The sequence below is a fragment of the Castor canadensis genome, chromosome 5 (assembly GCF_047511655.1).
Source record: "Castor canadensis chromosome 5, mCasCan1.hap1v2, whole genome shotgun sequence".
NCBI lineage: Eukaryota > Metazoa > Chordata > Mammalia > Rodentia > Castoridae > Castor > Castor canadensis.
This window is the reverse complement of record NC_133390.1, coordinates 136,082,696-136,104,554: the sequence shown is the minus strand read 5'-3', so window position 1 is coordinate 136,104,554 and position 21,859 is coordinate 136,082,696. Positions and strand designations below refer to the sequence as shown.

The window sequence follows — 21,859 nt, the reverse complement described above, 5'->3', positions numbered from 1 at the left end:
CTTTAACAATTTTATTTAAAAGATAAATAGTGGACAGGTATGACTCATACCTGTAATACCAGGGAAGTAGAGATCAGAAGGATTGAAATTTGAGACGATCCCAGGCAAAAAATTATCAAGACCCCCATCTCTATATAAGTTGAACGTGGGGTGTGTGTTCCCAGCTATGTGGGAAGCCATAGATAGGAAAGTAGAAGGATCACTGTCTGAGTCTGACCCAAGCAAAAAGCAAGACCCTATCTGGAAAACAAACTAAAAATGTAAAAAGGGATGGGGGCATGGCTCAAATGATAGAGTGCTTGCAAATGCAAGGTCCTGAACACAAACTCCAGTACCACAAAAATAAATATGTAAATAAATAATATTATTCATTTTGTTTTACTACATCTACCCATCCACAATTAATGACTTCATATCTCAACATTTTTTCAACCCCCTTGACAGTTTTTAAAAGAAATTTACCTTATTTCCTCATCAGGCCTAATAAATTGAACTGCAGTCATATCAAATTCTTGGTAACAGAGCTGTGTGCCTGTTGTTTTGATTCTTTACTTTTCTCCTTGATACAGGATTCTAGTATAATTGACTTCTACCCTGAAGATTTTGCTATTGATTTAAATGGGAAGAAATATGCATGGCAAGGTAAAATTTAGACATTATTCCTTTTTTGTTAAAAATTTTAGATAAAAGTGAGCAGCCATGACTTATGAGAAGAAACAGTATTTACAGAATTATATGTAAAACATTTATATTTGTTGTCCATCTCACCAGTTAGCAATGATTAATAATTTTAATAGTAGCATTCTGATAAATAGTAACTTGGGTTGAAATACATTAGTAATTATTGCTTTTGTCTCCTTGGGATTAATCGGTGACACTTGTCCCATTCAATCAGTGGTTTGTATCACCTTTCAAAGTTGCTGAGAAAGAAATACGGTCATATCCACACAGAGATTTACTCATACTCCATGGAAACTTGTGAAAAATATACTGGAAACTTTTAGTTAAATACTTGGCATTGGTCATTACCTGTTTTTCTTATTCCTTTTATTAACAGATTTTATAGAAATGGTAGTATAAGATTAGTACTAAATTTGTGGTGCTATTCACCATTCAACAAATGGTGGTGATTGAATGTCAAATATGCTAAAGAAATCTCCCTTGCAGAGAACCAGTAAGCCAGCTGTTGTTTCACACCAGATCTCCTTTTGGCAAATCATTTTAACCTGTTCTTCCACCATAGGTTTTTCTAGGATAGTAAGCACATCTGATAAAACTATGTTTTCACTTTTCTCCTGATTATTCCCTGTTGTGAGGATGACCAACCAGTAAAATGAATTAAAGAGAATCATGAGCCAGAAGGGCATAAATAACAATAATTTACAAATTGGAAAAATTACTATTTTAAGAGGTTTTAAGGTTGGTTTTTGGTGTACATATAGAAGTAATTTCATACTACTTAATGGAACAGTAGTGGGAAATGCACCCCACTGATTGGAGTTACACGAAGTGTCGCATGCTGCAGTCATATTTTATCATATGGAAATGGATTTGAGTCCTAGATAACTTTCAAAGGAGCTTTGTGGAGCTGTTCTGATTAAAGAGAGAGGAAGCACAGAAAAATGGGGGGTAGTAATGCAAAAATAGTACATTAATGAGTAAATACATTGATGTGTTTGTTAAATAAATAAATAATGAAGTCCTTGCTTGGTTTTATGAAATACTTATTCATCAATTATTTTCTTTGTATCAATTGTTGAGAAAACCTTTTCCCCTTGAGTGATCTTGGCTCTCTTGTTGCAAATCAGTTGGTCATATATGTATGTTTATTTCTGGCTCTCTAATCTATTTCATTATTTTATGTCTGTCCTTATGCCAGTACTCTACTATCTTAATACTGTAGCTTTATAGTAAGTTATGTTGTCAGAAATTGTAACTCCCAATTTTATTCTTGCTCAGGATTGTTTTGGCTTTAGAATCCATATGTATTTCATTATACATTTAAAATTTGATCTTTAACATTTTTGTCTTTTACATATTGTATATTAATACTTTCACTTAGGTTCTATAACAAAAAAGTTTTTGAGCTAAAATTTAGTACTATTAGGAAATATAATTATTCTCCCATAAATATTTTAAAAACTTAGTAATTATAGTCATAATACAGTACTTTTTAAGTTCTTTCTGAGTTGAGTACATCTTAAAATGATAGGAAGGTAAAATATAGCTGGGTAGTTTTTCCACATTTTTGAATGTGTATAGTTATCAACATTACATTTAATTCATACCAATATTGTGGTTTTGTAAAGTTTGCCTAGTATATATAGCATAGTAGTTTGGCTTTTTGTTTGTTTGGTGGGACTGGGAGTTTTGAACTCAAGGCATTACAATTGCAGAGCAGGTGCTCTGCTGATTGAGCCATACCTCCAGCCCCTAAACCACAGTAGTTTTCATTTATTATTGTTATTTTTTTTGTGTCACTAGGGTTTGAACTCAGGGCCTCACGCTTCTAGGCAGGCATTCTACCACTTGAGCCACTCTGCCAGCCCTTTTTTGTGATAGGATTTTTTGGAGACAGGACCTCACAAACTCTTTGCCCGGTGCTGGCTTCCAACTGCAATGCTCTTGAGTAGTTAGGATTACTGCTCCCAGCAGCATAGTAGTTTTGATGGCTGTATATTTTATATATGAACAGAGAATTTAAGCAATTTGATCAAAGTCACAATGACAGAGCCAAGATCTGAACCCGTAAGAGTGTGACTGTAGAGCTCACATTTGAAGCTACTGTTTACCCGAACCTAACCTAACTGTCTTTGGATGATCAAGGGGGTTAAGTGAGGTAATTCATGGAACATTTTAAGGGTTCAGAGATCAGTAGCTGCTGTTCTTATTTTTACTATCATCACACTGAAGCACAATTTGTAGCATCTCTGGAAGTAAAGCATTCTTTTCTATCCTGGTCAGCAAGATTGATTTTATTGGTTAATAATTTTATTGCTATTAGTAGCACTGCAAGTTGCTTATTTATGAGATTCAGCTTCTGAGGTTAATATTGTAGGAAAGTCGCAGATAATTTATTTTAGATTCTAAATCTAATAGACAGAAAAATGAAAGCTAGATGTTGTAATTTCTCATTTATCCTAATTATATGACTAAAATAACTTGAGCAACTCCCTAGTTTCCATGGAAGTATTTACGTAATTGAAATAGCCTGACTCAATGATAAATACTAATATTTTTTACATCACTTCTTTTAGACTCTTAAAAATTCATACTAGAACTTAGTGTCTTTCTTTCTTCCTTTCTTTCTTTCTTCCTTTCCTTTTCCCTTTCAACTTAGGGTCTGCACCTTGAGCCACTACACCAGACCCTTTTTTTTGGTGAAGGATTTTTTTCGAGATAGGGTCTCTTTCTTGAACTATATGCCTGGGCTGACTTCAAACCACTATCCTCCTGATCTCTGCCTCCAGAGTAGCTAGGATTACAGGCATGAGCCATCGGCTCCTGGCTCTTAGTTTCTTTTTAACTTAAAAAATTCTAGCTTACTAAGTAGTAAGATTTAAATATTTTCTTATTTGAAAAATACAGTAGTAAATAATTAATGGCAACTTTGGAAGTCTTATAATTTTCAAATGCAGTTTTGAATGACAGTAGTTTCAAAATGATTTTGTTCTACTTAGCATTTAAACTTGTGATTTGTTTTAATTAACCAAACTACTGTTTCTGGTGTATAATAGCAAAATATATTTATGCCTTGACATCTTTGTTTTTCTAGTAACAGGTATTGTATTAGTGATAAAGTTCCTTGAAAATGATGTGTATAGGTCCAAATAAAGTAATCACCTTAATTATAGCATACTCTAGATGATCATTTTCAGCCTTCACATAAATATCCTGTTCTGTTCTTCACCCCTAAGTTATTTAAGCAAGTCTCTTGAGAATTTTTGTGTATAAATTAGTTAGTAGGCCATAAAGTATAAACAGAGTACTATGGAATTTTGGAGCTAGAAGAGACTTTTCCATGGATTCTAGTTGAATCAAACTTCTTAGTATTTTATTTGAATGATCTTATTTTTACAAAAGAAACAAGGCCTAGGAAGATAGCCAGCTTGTTTGAGGACATTTTAATGAGTAAGGCAAGACTATAGATTGGTGGCCATGTGGCCACTTTTTCGTTTCACTGAAAACATATCACTACAAAGACTCAAAAACATGATTTTCCAAATGAGCCATTTTAAGTATGAAAAATGTGGAGATTTTTTTCTTCTACCCCCACATACAAAAATATTTGCATCTAAGTTTTGGCTAAATTGCAAGATGGAGTTCAGTTACAAAATGTCTTAATATCAACAGTGATTGTCTACTAGAAGTGTTTGGAAAATTGGATAATAAGTTGGAATGAGGTGATCTAAAAGCTGGGAGGTGTATATTTTTTGGTTTCCCCAGGTGTTGCTCTGTTGCCGTTTGTGGATGAGCGAAGGCTGCGAGCTGCCCTAGAAGAAGTCTACCCAGACCTCACTCCGGAAGAGAGTAAGAATTATACTGCCACTTAGTCAGCATTAAGTGTGTAACATAAACTTCACATTTTTGTGTAAAATTCAACTTTTTTTCCCATCTCATTGGTCAGGTTTTTCCTAAAGGGGGTATAAATCACTGATTTTACTTCTAGTGAGTAATTTACTTTTAATGTTAACTTTTCTTCTATGATCTGTAATTTGAGTAGTACTCAAAAGTGACATTGCAAGAATGCAAGAATTTCCTTTGACCTTTTTTTAGCACTACTGAGGCTTCACTCAGGGTCTTCGCCTTGAGCCACTCCATCAGCCCTCTTTTGTGTGTGTATGTGTGTGTGTGTGTCTGTGTGTGTCTGTGAAGGGTTTGTTGAGATCGGGTCTCATGAACCGTTTGCCCTGGCTAGCTTCAAACCACAATCCTCCAGATCTCTGTCTCCTGAGTAGCTAAGGATTACAGGCATGAGCCACCAGCACCTGGCTCCTTTGACTTTTTGATTCTTACATGGTGTTCCCAGCTTGGGGGGCATCATTCATTTCCTCTACCTGCCATTTACTTTCTGTTGTCCCCAAATTTAACTTTGCTTGAAAGATTAGGGTGAAACAAGCATTTGTTCTTTTTGAGTGCTAACTTAAAATGTTATTTTACATAAAAAGCAGCATTTTACAATAAATTTTGATGGGGAAGGAAATTGTAATGGTTATCTCTGAGAAAGTTACTTAATAATAATATAAGTGTAAGAAACAAGTTTTCTGTCAGCTGTCTTTATAAAATTCCTTAGGGAATTTTTTTTCTTATATTAAGAAATTGAGCACTTCATAAATAAGAAAACCTTATCCTTTATCTTGTAATATATTTATCTTTCAGTGATACCTCTTTTGATAGTCACTGGTCTTTTGAACTTTGTCGTCAGAATATTTTTCTTCCATGGAGACATGCCATCCTACATTTAATCGTACTGCTTTTAAACTATTTTTCATAAAATTCATACTAAAATTAAGTTTTAAAATATAGATGCATGCCTTTGTTGTATTCCCCTAAAAATGTTTCTTACAGATATAACTGCTTGATGTGTGGTCTTATTCATTCATTACTTTCTCCTCAGACAGAAGAAACAGCCTCGGAGGGGATGTCTTGTTTGTGGGGAAACATCACCCACTCCACGACTTCATTTTAGAGCTATACCAAACTGGTTCCACAGAGGTATGGTGTATGCATGTATGTGTGTATATGTGTGTGTGTGTGTGTGTGTGTGTGTGTGTGTAGATTTTTTTAGTAAAATTCTGTGACAATAAGTATGTTCGTGGTTTTATGCAGCCATCTTCACTATGTCTTGAACTTTTTTTATCTACCCATACAGAAATTCTGTACCCATTAGACATGGTGCTTTCTGTCTCTGAATTTGCCTATTCTTGGTACTGTATGTAAGTGGAATCAAACAATATTTGTCCTTTGTGTCTGGCTTATTTCACTTACAATGCTTTTTTTTTTTTTCTGGTACTGGGACTTGAACTCAGGGCCTACCCCTTGAGCCACTCCACCACCCCCTTTTTGGGAAGGATGTTTTTGAGATAGGACTCACAAACCATTTACCCAGGCTGGCTTTGAACCACGATCCTCCTGATCTCTGCCTCCTGAGAAGCTAGGATTACATGTGTGAGCCACTTAGAATTTGTGGTGTGGCATGTGCCAAAACTTCATTTCTTTTATGACTGAACAATTTGCTATTAATGTGTATATAGCATGTTTTGTTTATCTATTTATCTGTTGATAGAGACTTGGGTAATTTCCACCTTTTGGCTCTTAAGATAATATTCCTATGAATGTAAGTGTACATGATCTTCCATAGGTAATCAGTAATACATTTTTTCACAGCCGGTAGATGTACCCCCTGAATTGTGTCATGGGATTCAAGGAAAATTTTCTTTGGATGAAGAAGCCATTCTTCCAGATCAGTAAGCATCCATTTATTTATAATCAAAGCAAGTGGAAGGAAATTTAGTTAGCATTTTTCATTTGTCTAATGTTTTGTTTCCTAGTAATGATGAGAAGATTATATGTAAAGCACAACCATGCTGAACTAAAAAAGGCTTGGATTCAAAGTCTAGCTCATCAATATATACCAGCCATGTTAACTTGTGTGGGGATTTCTTGGCGTCCCTAAAACTCTTCAGGGCACTCACATGGTCAAAACTATTTTTATAATATTACTGATATTATGGTGTTACTGGCTTTTCTCACTGTTTCTTTCTTGAGTGCACATTGGAGTTTTCAGAGGATGATGTAATATAATGTCTGAAGAGGTGGAATCAGAAGCAAAGAAGAAAATCTAGTTGTAAGATACTAAGCCAGATCTTTACTGTATCAAAAATGTAAAAACAGTGATACTTTTCTCATTTTTCTTTGCTTTGCTTTATAAAGTATAGCTTTTATTCATTAAAATGCATTTATATTACCACACAATAGGTTTGCTTTTGATTTGGTATTTTAAAAATTTTTTAGTTTTAATTTTTAATAGGCAAACATTGACAGTCAACATAAACAAAAGTTCTTTGAGGTTCTCCATTTTAAGAGTGTAAAATGGTTCAGAGACCAGAGTTTGGGAGCTGCTACTCATGGGTACATACTCACAAATGGAATTGGTGGTCATAATGTTTGTGTATCTTCTTCTTTTGTAGATAAATATTGGATGTTTTTCAAAGTGGTTACATTATATTACAATCATATTAGCAGTTTGTGAGAGATCTTGTTCTGTGTTCTAGCAAACCCTTGGGACATTGTCACAGCTTTAATTTTTGTCAATCTGCTGGGTGCTTATTGGCTTCTTGTAGTTTATAGTTGAGTTTCTCTAATTGCTAATAAGGCTAAATATCTTATGGTTAATTATTAATCATTTGGCTTTTCTGATTTCTGAGGAATCAGTTCTGTTTTTATTGGTTAATCCATTTCCTTTCTTTTCCAGATTGGGGGGAAGGTTTTTTATATTTATTTTTATTTGTTTGTTTTGTTAATTGTGACATAAGCCCTTTGCCTATAATTGTTTTCTGTTTATGAGATGCTAAACAAGGAAGTCGGTCATGTTTTGTTTTTGTTAGTGCACTTTAATGATTTTTCTAGAGCCTAGCAAACATAGCAGCATCTTACTTCTATTGAAAGCTTAACATTTAGAAACAGATGTTTCTTCTCTTGTTTTCCTTTAGAATAGTATGTTCTCCTGTTCCCATGTTACGGGATCTGACACAGAACACTGCAATCAGGTAAGTTTTCCAAAATTCATAGCATTTATCTAGCTCACAGCTCAGAATTTACAAATAAATTTTAAACGATCTCTGATTTACAAGGAAATGGCAGTTGTTATTCTACCAATGCTTTGAGAGTCCCTGTGTTGCAGACCTCAGAGCAGAGCCTCTTGACTCTAAATTATGTATATTGTTAAGGCTATTGATCTAATAACATGGTTATCTGTTTTCTGGTTTCCCCTGACAACCTCTAATTCTTCCTGGATTAGGAAAGTGGGAGGTAGAAAGTTGGAGTTTGAAGTAGTTTGCCATATCAGAGCAAATAGATCTTTTTTTTTTTAATTTCCTTTATTCATATGTGCATACAATGATGGGGTCATTACTACCCCTGGAAATAGATCTTTACACCCTTGTGGCTCACACTGCTTTACTGTATCATAACATTATTTAATTATATTTTATAATTGTGGCCCTACAGAGTTTAAAACCAAAAATATTATGTAATATGTTTTAGTCTTCCTTTCCCACCCATTTTTATAACTTTTCTTCCTCTCAGAAAATAGATTTTACTTAGATTTCTCATTGTGAAATATAAGTGTGTTTATTTCATGTTGTTAATGGATTTAGATAGTAACTAATTGCCATTCTAGAAAGGGTTTACTTAAAAAAAAAAACTATTGAGTTGGGAAAATCTTCCCAGATTAGTTGCTTTCATTTATTGTTGCACGTAATTGTTTATTTTTAGACATAATTTGTCCTGATGCTTTGTCTTTGTTAAGTGTGGAGTACAGACTTTGAAGCCATACTGTTAAGCCCATCACAAACAATCTGGCTGTGACACATTCAGCGTGGACACTGTGTAGTAGTAACCATGGGGTCTCTGGCTCACATTGGCCAGTTAATTCTGCCAGTTCTTTTGTATTCTCACATTTTTTGCTTGTGTTCCTCAGTTTTTCTGCATCTTTTCAAGGGTCTTACTGCCTAGCCCCTAGAAATAGTTAATTCTACTTAACTTTCTAATTAGGATAGAGAAGCTTGCCCAGAGGAGAGTTGCAGAATTAATGGACAAGTCCTGTAGTCTTTGTTTGGATGATGATGATGTTGCTGGCTGGTTGTTTCTGAGCCTGAGGGGGCCTTTAATATTTGGTACTCACTGTTTATTAAATCTACAAGACAAATTCCAGATCCAGGTGCATATTCAAGTGTGTATTGAAAACTAATTTGAAAATAAAAAAAATTTTTAGCTAATATCCTAAAGATTTGTGAAAGACCAGTATTAGCTTTTATTTTGTTTTTTTCTGAGGGGCAATGCTGAAACCAAGATCCAGGGTGTTGCAATGCAGTGTTTTCTGTGTTTGTTTCAGGGCTTATTGTGCATCCCAGTGTCTGCTTTATAAATGAAAATCTAAAAATGCAGAGCCTCAGATTGGCTCCTGTCATTTTTTTCCTCTCTCTATTTGGGGTAGAAATTTTTTGTGGTACTGGGGCTTGAACTCAGGGCCTCACACTTGCTACGGTTACTAGTCAGGTGCTTCCTCTCTATTTGGATGCATCCAGTTGTTTCCTTAAGTTGAGTTTGGATTGCTTATTCCCCTCACATTTGGTCTTATCTATAATATTGAGAAAATGTACAGGTTATTGAACTATCTTAAGTTCCTAAAAGGACCCTTAGAGAGTATCTGGGAGATCTTTTTGTTTTCTTTCAATTATGATTTCATGTCACTCAACATATTAATAGCTTAGCTTTGAATAAAACTGGGCTATCTCGCTTAATTTTCATCTTAGTTTTCCTCCACCGTATCTCAGTGTTTGAATCCCCAGCTACTCAAAGACAGGGCATTGCCACACGTGGCTGGTCTCTTCAGCATCCTTTTGACTTCTCCCTTCCTCTCATTGTTTGGAATGTTCTTCCCTTCTTCTTTCTCCCTGCTCATGGCCTATCCTTCATTGCTTTTTTCTTTTAAAACATAGTACATAGATGAGGTATGGTGGTACATACCTGTCACCCTAGCATAGTTTTAGACCGATATAAATGTTCAGTTGCTCATGATTTTGGAACCAGAACTTGCCACATTTTACCAAAAGTCCCACACTTTTTTCTTCACACAGTATTTTTCAAACTTTCTCTATTTACCTTTTGGATAAATCAGGTAAGGAATAGGAATTTTATCTTTTCAAGGAGATTGTTTTTTAATGTGCATATATATGAAGACAGATTTTAAAATGTAACCATTACTGTAGCATTGGTAAGGCTCATGGTTTGCAGGTAGGTAAGTCAAAAGTGAAATACATGCAATCAGCAATAGACTATAGTGTTAAACTACACTAAACACTGCCTTCAGTGCTGTATAGGACACTGAACTGTTAACCTCTCCTGATAGAATGGCACAATTGTATAAAATCTTTGAAGTGTTTTAAAATGTCAAGTATGTGAATCATTAAAATTTCTGTGCAAGAACAGTTTGCATTATGCTGATTTAGCATTAATTACAGAGTGTTATAAGGGAAAGGTAGTATAAGGGAAAATGAAGCTCGATAAAGTTATTTTTGGTAGTCCTGGGGTTTGAATTCAGGGTCTTATGCTTGCTAATCAAGAACTCTACCTATTGAGCCATGCCCCCAGCCCTTTTTGCTTTAGTTTATTTTTCAGATAGGGTTGCGCACTTTTTTCCTAGGGAAGGCCTTAGATTGTGATCCTCTTACCTCTACCTCCCATTTGCTGGGATTACAGGTGGGTACAATCACGCCTGTCCCCTAGAATAATTCATAAAGCAAATTGAATCAGAAAAAGATGGCATTCTCTTCCTTTTCAATAAAACCTTGCTACGAGTAGAACAGATAGAACCACTATTCAGTTTTCTTATTTATAGCCATGTTTTGGTTTCAAGTTTCTATTTATTTTAGTGTTGGTCCATTTATGAAGACAACTAGGTATTTTAAAAGATGGGGAGGTTACCTGTCAAGGAAGGGCTCCATTATGTTTCTCTTGGGGGACTGGCCTAGTAGGTGGAAGTTAATGCTAAGTGAGTCAGCCTATGTGCCTGCATTTAGAAAAAGTAGGTAAAAATACTTCTCTGGTGCACAGAATTAGATGAAATAGTTTAAATCTGAACACAATTAACACAATTCTTTTACCTAGGGTAGGCAGTCTTTTGAGTCCGTAGTCTGTTCTATTCTTTTGTTTGAGGCTTTGAGGCAAGTGCTTTCCCACTAAGCTGTATCCCTAGCTCCTATAGGCTGTTCTGGTAACTACTTGTTTCTTGCCTGGACTCTTAGAGGTTCAGAATGCTCTTCAACCTTTCTCACTGTTACTGCTTTGTCTCCTCATGTGAAACTACACGATGCCTCCCTTGGGTTCTGATGATGGAAATTGCTAAAGGGTAATCTGTAATTTTTCCCCCTTCAGTTTTATAGCCAGAAGAATTTAGGTGGGCTTGGTGACACACAGCTATAAACCCAACACTGTGGGAGGGGCAGATACAGGAATTCCAAGCAAAGCCTAGGCTTCCTAGTGAGACCCTGTCACAAGAAAAGAATTTAGTATATGTGTTACCAAAGTGAGTACACACACACAAGAATTTAAATTTGAATTATAAATTCGAGAAAAAATGAAGGAACTTTGCCTAATAGGATTCTAGCTTGGTCTATTTGTTTCCCTTCAGGAAGTTTGTTTGAGCATCATTGATGTTATTACATTGGAAAAGTACATTTCTAAAAAGAAAAAGACTTGATAGAGTTTCCTATACATCTTTAGGAACAAATCTAAATATTAATAGTCTCTCAACCAGTGGAGGCTGAACTCATTTAAGAAGAGTGTGTCTTCAAATTATTCTCAGAGACCCTAGGAAAAAGAATGCTTTAATCTTTGAGATTATAAATAGTGTCTTTGTCCTTTTTATGGGCACTTCCAAATTTATCTTTAAATACTTCTTTCTCTTAATGGTTTGTACTATGTTTAGTGTATAGATTACTTTCTTGAGTGTGGTGTGGCTTTTTTGTTTGTGTTTTTTTTTTTTTTCAGCACTGGGGTTTGAACTGAACTCAGGGCCTCATGCTTGCTAGGCAGGTGCTCCTATGGCTTGAGCTACTCCAGCCATTGAGTGTGGTTCTGCAGGAAATCACTGGAGATTATTTTTACTTTAGTTTGGGATATCTTCCCTTCCCCCATTCAGAGCTTGAGGGTGAACAAGTGGGAATTTTAAAAACAATTTTATTAAGAAATAGTACATACAATAAATTACACATATTGAGTAAATAAGTAAATAAATGAATTTGTTTTCCCAAATTTTAGTTTCAGCTATCTTAAGTCTGTTGCTGTAACTCTTGTCCTTAAGAAGAAATTATCCCTACAACCCTGGGATTATTTCTTCTCTGGAAGCTTGTTATTTTTGGCTTTTTGCTTATTTTCTTAGTTTCAAGTCTTTCTGGGGGTGACTTGCTATAAATCTTCATCTAAAGCCTTCACCTGAACCTGCTGACCATTGTGATTTAGTCATGTCATTTCCATGTGCTTCTTAATAGTTCTATCCCCAGTGCATGCTGCAGGCTCTCTTGCCTAGTCTGTGACCTCTTCATGGGTATTTCTCTCTACTCTTTTACAGTTGGGTTGGTTGTTCTTTCTGAAGTAGATGTTTGATCACTTTTACCTCCTTCCTGGCCACTTGAAGTAGCCTTACCTTCTAGTCAAATCAGCCCTTTGTAACCATAACCCAGTTAAAGTAGCATTTCTGCTCACTTTTGTTCATATATGTTGCACTCCAGTCTAGTCCTTTTCAACCGAGAAAGTAAACCTTGAGAGTTTAAAAAACCTATAACAAAATTAACTTAGTAACAAATTAACTTGTGTTCTGTACCTGTAGAATAGTGATAGTTACATATTTTCCTTGAGAGAATTGCGAATGTAGTCACTCAAATCATTTTTTGGTATGACTTAACTTCTCTCAGATCCCCATTGAAAAGGGCTGCTCCAATTAAATTGAGCTTTTCATTGGTCCTGGGAACACAACCATGCTTTTGTTCTCTTCTTTAAAAAATTTTAATTAGCATAAGATATTTGTACTTATTTATGGGTTACCATGTTACAATTCAGTACATGTATACAATAGGTAGTGATCAAGTCAGGCTAATTAGCATTTCTGTCTTCACATATTATCATTTCTATGTGTTGGGAACCTTAAATTCTTCTCTAGTTATTTATATAACCCAATAGTGCTATATAATGTTAGAACTAGTTCCCCTCCCTCCACTGTGTTTCGGTACCTGTTATGTATATTCTCACTCTCTCCCTTCCTCCTCTCCTAACCTCTAGTGACCTCCATTCGACTGCACTTTATGATAAACTTTTAAACCTCCACAAATGAGTGCCTTGTTGTCCTTCCTGGGCTTGGCTTATTTCACCTAACAAAATGTCCTTCAGTGTCATCCATGTTATTAGGTTTTAATTCTTTTAATGAGTGAATAATATTCTAGTATGCATATATACCACATTTTTTAAATTCACTTGTCACTGGGTATTTTGGCTGATTCCACATCTTGGCTTTTGTGAATAATGCTGTGATAGGCATGGGCATGCAGTTATCTCTTTGATATAATGGTTTATTTCCTTTGGTTATATATCGATAAGTGGGAGTGCTGGATCATTTGTAATTCTGTTTTCAATTTTTTGAGGAACCTCAGTACTGTTTTCCATAATGACTGTATAATTTACGTTCTCTCTGACTTTGTTTAAGAGTTTGGTTTTGGTGCTCTGGGCCAGGTGTGGTAGTACATACCTGTAATCCTAGCACTTGGGAGACTGAGGCAGAAGGATCACAAATTAGAGGCCAACCTAGGCTACATAGCAAGACTGTATCTCAAAAAAGAAAAAAGAGTAAAGAGTTCCTCTTTCTCTACCTCCAAAAATATTTTTGTTTATTGTCTTTCTGGTAATAACCATTCTAACTAAGGTGAGATGATTTCATTGTAGTTTTGATTTGCATTTCCCTAATTAGTAGGTGGAACTTTTTTTTCACATGTTTATTGGCCATTTTATATATCTTTTGAGAAATGTCTATTCTGATCATTTGCTCATTATAAATCAGATTTATTGGATGGGAACATGGTTCAAGTGGTGAGGCACTAAGTTCACAGTTCCACCAAAAAAAGGAAAGAAAGGAAGAAACTAAATTATTACATATTCTGGATATTAATCCCTTCCTGATCAGTAGTTTGCAAATATTTTCTCCTATTCTGTAGGTTGTGTGTGGGCCTACACCTTGACATTCCACCAGCCCTTTTTTGTGATGGGTTTTTTCAAGATAGGGTCTTGGGAACTTGTACACAGGCTGGCTTTGAACTGTGATTCTCCTGATCTCTGCCTCCTAAGTAGCTAGGATTACAGGTGTGTGTGTGGAGGGGGGTGGTTGTTGTTTTGTTATGAGTGGTACTGGGGTTTGAATTCAGGGTCTCACACTTGCTAGGCAGACACTATACTACTTGAGGTCCACTTCCAGACTCTTTGGCTGTAGTTACTTTTCAAATAGGGTCTGGTGTTTATTTTTGGGCTAGCCTAAACTACAATCCTCCCCTGTGACTAGAATGACAGGTGTGTGTCAGCATGCCCACCTTTTTTGTTGAGGTGTGGTCTTGCTACCTTTTTTTGCCTGAATTGGTCTCCAACCACAGTTCTCCTGTTTTTGCCTCCTGAGCAGCTGGAATTACAGGTGTGAGCCACTTCTTCCAGCCTAAGTTGTCTCTTAACTGATTTTATTTCCTTTGCTGTGCAAAAGCTTCTTCATTGATAATCTCACTGTTCTAGTTTTGTTTTTGTTTTCTGTGGATTTAGGATCTTATCTTTAAAAAACCAAAACAAACATTTGTTTACATGTTTTTTGGGGGGTTTTTTTGCGTGTCTTTTTTTTTTGTGGTACTGAGGTTTGAACTCAGGTCATACGTACACCTTGAACCACTTCACAGACATTTTTTGTGATGAGTTTTTTCAATATAGGGTCTTGCAAACTATTTTCCTTTGCTAGCTTCGAACCTCGATCTACCTGATCTCTGCTTCCTCAGTAGCTAGGATTATAGGCGTGAGCTACTGGCACATGGCCTATGTTTTCTTTTAGTAAGGATCTAGTTTCATTTTTCTGCTTATGTATATGCAGCACCATTTGTTGAAAACACTGTTGTTTCTCCAATGTATGTTTTTGACACCTTTGTCAAAAATCGGTTGGCCTTAAGTACCTGGACTAATTTCCGGGTTTTCTATTCTGTTCTATACTGGGCTTTGTATGTTTTTACCCCTGTATTAAGCTGTTTTAATCAGAACACTATAGTAATCACTACAGATTTGTAATATATTTTGAAGTTGGGTATTGTGATATGTTCAGCTTTGTTTGTTGTTATTTGTTTGTTTTTGCTCAAGATTGCATTAGCTATTTTGGGTCCTTTATGATTCCATATTAATTTTGTGACTGTTTTCTTAATTCTGTGAGGAATGCCATTGGTATTTTGATGGGTATTGTATTAAGTCTGTAAATTGCTTTTGGTAGTATGGACATTTTAACAATATTATTCTTCCAGTCCATGAGCATGGGATGTCTTTCCATTTTGTGTGTTGTGTCTTCTATGATTTCTTTCATCAGTTTTTTTTAAAATAATTTTGATTGTAGACATCTTTCACTTCCTTGGGTAAATTTATTCATAAGCATTTTATTTAAAAATATTGGATATTGTGAATTGGAGTGCTTCTTTAAATTTCTTTTTCAGCCAGTTTTCTATTGGTGAATAAAAATGCTATTTTCTGTGTGTTGACTTTTGCATCATGTAACTTTACTAAGTTTATCAGTCTCAGCAGTTTTTTGGTAGAGTCTAGGGTTTCCTGTGTACAAGATTCAATTATCTGTAAACAAGGATAACTTGATTTCTTTTTTACTTTAAATGCCCTTTATTTCTTTATCTTGTCTTATTGATCTGACAAAGTCTTATATACTATACTGAATAAGAGTCGTGAAAGTGGACATCTTTGTTTGATGCACCTTCAGCTTTTCCCCATTTAGCATGATGTTTGCTCTGATTTTTTCATATGTATGCTTTATTGTGTTCATTATTATTGGTTCATGTATGTTCAGCATCCTTGCATCCCTTGGATAAATCCCACTTGATCATGGTATATGATCTTTTCTGTGTGCTGTAGGGTTTGATTTGATAGTATTTTGTTGATAGTTTTTGCATATATGTTGTATTAATAGTTACTTTTGTGTCACTGTGAGGAAATTTGACAGAAACAACTTAAAAGAGGAAAGAAAAAGAGGGTTCAGTTCATGTTCACTTGGCCCCATGTGCCTGGGGCCAAGCGTTGCATCTTGGTGATGGGAACGTGTGGATAAGGCAGCAGTTTACTTCATGGCAGACGGGAGGCAGGAAGGGGAGGGGTGATGCAGAGAAGGGACCAAGACAATATATAGCCCTAAGGACATGTCCCATTGACCTACTTCTTACTGGTAGGCCCCACCTTCTGAAGTTTCCAGAACCTCCCTAAATAGCACCTCCAGTTGGAGACCAAGAATTTAACACATGAGCTTGTGGGGGTCATTTCACATTCAAACCATAAAATATGTTCTTCTGGAATATTAGTCTGTCGTTTTTGTTGTTGTTGTTAATGTCGTTGGTATCAGGGTAATGTCGGGCTCAGACAAGAACTCAACAGAGTTCTTTTGAGTTTTTTGAGAATAGTTTGAGAAGAATTGGTTTTAGTTCTTAATAAATGTTCTGTAGAATTGAACAGTATCTTTTTTCCATTTATTTTTTCTGCCATCTTGTAGCTAGTCCTGTTTCTCCTTAAACCACAGCCTATCTGGTGTTTTTCTTAACCTCAGGTGAAAGAATTTCTTTCTCCCTCCCCCATACACATACACCTTTAACCCACACTTAAAAGACATATGCATATGGAAAGCATGTGTATGTATATACATGCTTTGACTTAGCATCTGTTCTGACCCTTTTATTGTATTCTGTAATTTTTTTCTTACAAAGCCATTGTCAGACATTTTTAATTTCACTAATTAATAGGGGATGCAAGCTTGGGGCCAGTGTGTGCACCAACTCCCACTGTGAAAATTGTGTTAAATGCAGATGGCACTCTAACAGTTTGATAAACTGCTAAAAAGTCCTGCTGAAACAGTTAACCTGCTTTGAGACATTTCAGTTGGAAGTCTTGTATTACTGATTTTCTCTGTTTTGTATGTGGAAAGCCCTAATAAGCCCAAATACATAACAACCAATTTCTCTGTCAACCTCTGAAACCTTTATCACTGCCTTTCCTATGTTGCCTTATCTATACCACCTTGCCCAGTAAGGAACAATTGAGGGATAGTTGCAAGTACAGGGTGAGTTATAAGAAGAATCAGTTGAGTAAATCAAGTATTGTTCAGCTGTTCTTGAACTTATGATCTTTGTATTGTAAGGGTAAAGCTCTAGTTTTATAACTTACAGTTGAGTCTGATTGTAGAAGCCAGGCTCACACCTATAAGCCCAGCACTATGGAGGCTGAGGCAAGAGGATGAGAGAGTTCAAGGCCAGCCTGAGCTCCATAACAAGACCCTATCTCAAAAAATAAAAAATAAATACATAAATCTGACTGCAATGAAAATTTCTGTATAACAGATCTACTTTAGCTGTTAAAGTGGCAATATTGCGGGGATAGGGAGACAGCATATTTAGCTGTTAGCTGTCTCAAAATGTCAAACAGTTTCTCAGAATTTTTTTTTATATAGACTTAACCATAATCTGTAATCATTGGAAGCATTTTGGAAAATATTTTTTAAAAGATCACAAATAAAGGAGAGACTGTACAGAGAAAATCATTGATAACCTCTTGATAAATATGTTTAATTTGTGTGTATTTGCCCAGTGTAATTAAGTATTCTGTTACTAATTGTTTTTTTAAACTACCATCCGAGGAGTCCATTTTTTAGGAAGAACTCTTTAACCAGATCACTATTATTCACAGACTTAGATTTTATAATCTTTATAATCTTTCAACATTGTGAATAAGGATGTTATAAACATCCTCAAGTATAAACCTGATACATAACTAAACTTGTAGAAGAAGCATTGCTGAGTCAGAAGGAAGACTTGTACATGTACTTCCAACCTTTGGGATAGATACCTATGCCCACTACTACCCAGAAAGGAAATTTGACCCACTTTATATTCAATGCCTGAATGCACAGCTTTGAAAAACAAGCATTTATAGTTTTCATATGGTGTTTCATTATTTAAAAAATGTAATTTAGGGAAAACAGATATAAGATTCCAGCTGGGAAGTTTAGTGAGGTTTTTTTTGCTTGTTTTCCCTCATAAGTTTCTTAGCTATTTGTGTATATTTTTATTTTCTGTTCTAAACATTTTCAACCTGTCCGATATTATACTAAAATGTCTCAAGAGTTGAGGCAATGTCCCTAACTTCTCTGTGACCATTAACAGTTAGCTAGAACATGGCTTTTCCTATAGAGAAAGTTATTTGAAGACTATGTATTAGGAATCAGGCAGTTTGGTGAGGAAGCTAGCCATTTGGCAAAGTCATTGGCTAACATAATATCTAGACACTTTTGAATTTTACTTAGTCTGTTTAAAAATGAAATACTTCAGTGTCCTTGGTAATTATGGTCAGGCTGGTATAATCAAATCATTAAAATTTTTATTGTCTTTCAGTATTAATTTTAAAGATCCGCAGTTTGCTGAAGATTACATTTTTAAAGCTGTAATGCTTCCAGGAGCAAGGTAACAGCAGTAAACTACTTAAGTTTATTTTGTCTGGATTATGTTCATCTCTATAACTAAATATTATATTTTCAAATGGTCAGAAAGCCAGCAGCAGTACTGAAACCTAGTGACTGGGAAAAATCTAGCAATGGACGCCAATGGAAGCCACAGCTTGGTTTTAACCGGGACCGGCGACCTGTCCACTTGGATCAGGCAGCCTTTAGGACTTTGGGGTGAGTCATACATTCCTATTCCTTATATATTTTCCTTTTTCTGAATCATCCCACAGAGAAGTCAGTATTTATGCTAGAAATATTGAAAAGAACATAAAATACAAGTCTTGTAGATAATTACTTTGATACTTCTCTGTTTTTCTCTATTTTTAGAAATTCACTTCTGTTTATGGATTGCTTTGTCTGTTGCGTGAGACAGTTTTTCCATCTTTCTAACACTTATTTCAAAGGAGTAAAATACTCTCTTTACCCTCAAGATAGTTTTAGCTGAATTGATCTATGGCAGAGAATCTGTGTAAAGTATTAACTAATACATTAGTACACAAAGTTACCAACCTCAAATTTTTCTTTACCCCAAGTGCTTAAACAGTGGTATCTATTTTATTGTTGCGTGAATTGGCATCTCCCTGTCTGCTAAGATATATTTGTTGACTTTTATTTCCTTTTTTATGTAAATTTCTGATTTTTATCTTGGCTTTATTAGCTACTGGGTTATCTTTTACCTAGCTACTATATAGAGGGTCCTTAAAGCAATAAAAGATAAAACTGGGATAGAAATATTAATGAGTCATGACTCAAGAATTAATCATAACTCATAAACAGGTTATTTCCAATTAGTGGGAACCTTAAGATTCAAAAAGTGATTTTGGCAGAAAGTTATCATTAACATGTAATTTATATTGTGAATAGTAGGAAGGACAATGTGGCATAAAGGTTGAGAATATGGGCTTTGGAGCTTAATGTCTGGATTCAGTGACATTTCTACCATTTAATATATTTGTGAAAGTTACTGAACTAATTTATGCCTCTGCTTCATTTTGTGTGAAATGGAGACAATAAGTAACACTGACCTCATGAAATTGTCAGAAGTAATGTCCTAATTTAGGAACTTAGGATAATTGCTAATTACTGTCATTCTTTTTGAAAGTCTTCATTCTTAATAGTAAAAGAAATACTAATTTGGAATAGTTTTAAGATATCTTTTTGCATTATTCCAACTATTTTAGGAAGTCATATTGAAATGCCTCTAAATAGGGGCCTATGTCCTGAAGATATTCTTAGTCTTTAATCCAAATTCTTCTTTCTTTGAGTTTTTCCTGAGAAGATAATTTTAAAAGAGCCTAAGTATTTCTGGTACATTGAAATGTATAATACTAGCTTAATGAGAGAAAACGTTTAGTGAATATGAGGCATCAACACAGTAAAATATTATATAGGTATACATATTATGAAGAGTAAAGAAAGATATAGGGCAATGTTTGGTACAGTAAACTGAAAATAAGATACAGAGTAGTAATATGTACAATGATAGTGACAGCATGGGTTCTTGAGGGAAAATCTACAATATGTAGAAAAAATGCTGGTGTTTTTCATAAGTAATTCAGTATTTAAAGAATTACCCAGTTAAGAACCATGGTGTGACAAATGAGCATTTACTATCACCATTGCCATGATGTACAGTTTTGAACTTCAATTATATACTTTGTTAATTATTACTATCAATCAGTTTTAACAGTAAAAAGATGGCTGCTAGCATTTGTTTAATTTGTGTCTACTTGATGTGATAGATTTATTTCTGTATATATTTTGTGTATCTCTCTATTTTTTATGCGTGTGGGGTTTTTTTTACAGCCATGTTATGCCAAGAGGCTCAGGAGCTGGCATTTACAGCAGTGCTGCACCACCACCTGGGACTTACCAGGGAAACTTATACAGGCCACTTTTGAGAGGACAGCAAGCCCAGATCCCAAAACTTATGTCCAGTAAGTTTTTACTAATTGGTTGTTTCATATTTTAAAGTAGGTATCAAGCACATGTAGGTTTCTAATCCTCATTGCTAAGAAGATTTATCGTAGCAGTGCAGAGACAGTGGACTTTAAAATATGTGAGTTGGAAGAATTATAAGACAGTACTTTATGCAAAATCAATTTTTTAAAAACATCTTGACTGTATATAGTTAATTGAATAAGATAAACTGCCTTTCCTCCTTATCTTTACTTATTAATCAGTTTCTTTGTTAACATATGTAGAAAGAAGTTCATGGAGTTCATTGGTGTTTATTCCATTATACAGGTATTGAATACTTATCAGGTGCAATAGATATGAAATTTCAACCACTTAGATACTAAAAGACTAAAGTATTCCTTTCTTGATCCAAATTGTATTGCAGTACTACCTAAGATAAAGCCAGGCATTGGTTTAGGTGTGAATGTACCACTTCTGTGAAGACCTTGGCCTTTCTTTAACACCTTACAACTTGTAGGTATTTCAGATTGCTAACCACAAAAATAACTAACATGTTTTTATTGTAATGTGAAAGGCAGAAAATAGTTGAATATCCACCCTGATTTTAATTATATTACCATTTATGTTATTTTTGAACTCCCTGGCTGTGCCCACTTATCAAGGAAGTATAAGTCATGTGTCAAGTTCTCAAAAACCACTGTCTTTATGAAGTCATTTTACTGGTTATCTGATTACTAACCAACCACAGGAGGGCAATACAGTGGAGAAAACACAGTGTGGCAAGATTCTAATATTTATTAAGTCTGAGAGTCATATGACTTTCAATCTGTTTTCTGCATGTTTGAAAGATTTTTATTAAAATTATATTTCAGAAAGGTGTGTGTGTGTGTGTGTGTGTGTGTGTGTTGGTGTGTGTGTCTGAGGATATGGATCAGTGGTAGAGCACTTTTCTGGCATGTACAAGGCCCTGCATTCTACCTGTACCACTACGGAGTGGGGGTGGGGGGTGCTAAAGTGCCACTATGAGCATGGTGAGATGCTATCATGAAAACTAAGGGCTTGGGCAGTTTTATTTTACTTTAGTAAAGCACAGAGGGAGTCCAGAGTACAGGGAGCCTTTGGAAATATTCATGGTACTTTCATAGCTGCTTTCCTTCTGAGATTTAGCAAATAACATATCTGAGGTTTCCCATATATTTATTATCAAGTCATACCACATACAATAGGAGAGTCTAATCACTTTGAAAGAGCTATCTGTGCCTTGAGATTTTACCAGTAAATAATGAGAACATACCCAGCTTAGTTTAAAAACCAACTGTTACCAACATGTTCTTTTTCTTTTCCCTAGACATATCAAACTTTATTTTTTTTTCTTTTATTATTCAT

At 35.1% G+C, this 21,859-nt stretch overlaps 1 protein-coding gene across 3 annotated transcripts in view; it reads left to right on the top strand.

The window, feature by feature from the left end:
* Xrn2 (5'-3' exoribonuclease 2) overlaps positions 1-21,859 on the top strand; it is a 71,809-nt gene that overhangs the window by 36,606 nt on the left and 13,344 nt on the right. For all 3 annotated transcript variants that reach the window (XM_074074225.1, XM_020184673.2, XM_074074224.1), the window contains 8 exons: positions 570-642; positions 4,447-4,530; positions 5,618-5,715; positions 6,388-6,467; positions 7,713-7,769; positions 18,444-18,512; positions 18,596-18,727; positions 20,360-20,490. In XM_074074225.1, coding sequence (XP_073930326.1) covers positions 570-642; positions 4,447-4,530; positions 5,618-5,715; positions 6,388-6,467; positions 7,713-7,769; positions 18,444-18,512; positions 18,596-18,727; positions 20,360-20,490 — 724 coding nt within the window. The remainder of the gene's footprint in view (positions 1-569; positions 643-4,446; positions 4,531-5,617; positions 5,716-6,387; positions 6,468-7,712; positions 7,770-18,443; positions 18,513-18,595; positions 18,728-20,359; positions 20,491-21,859) is intronic.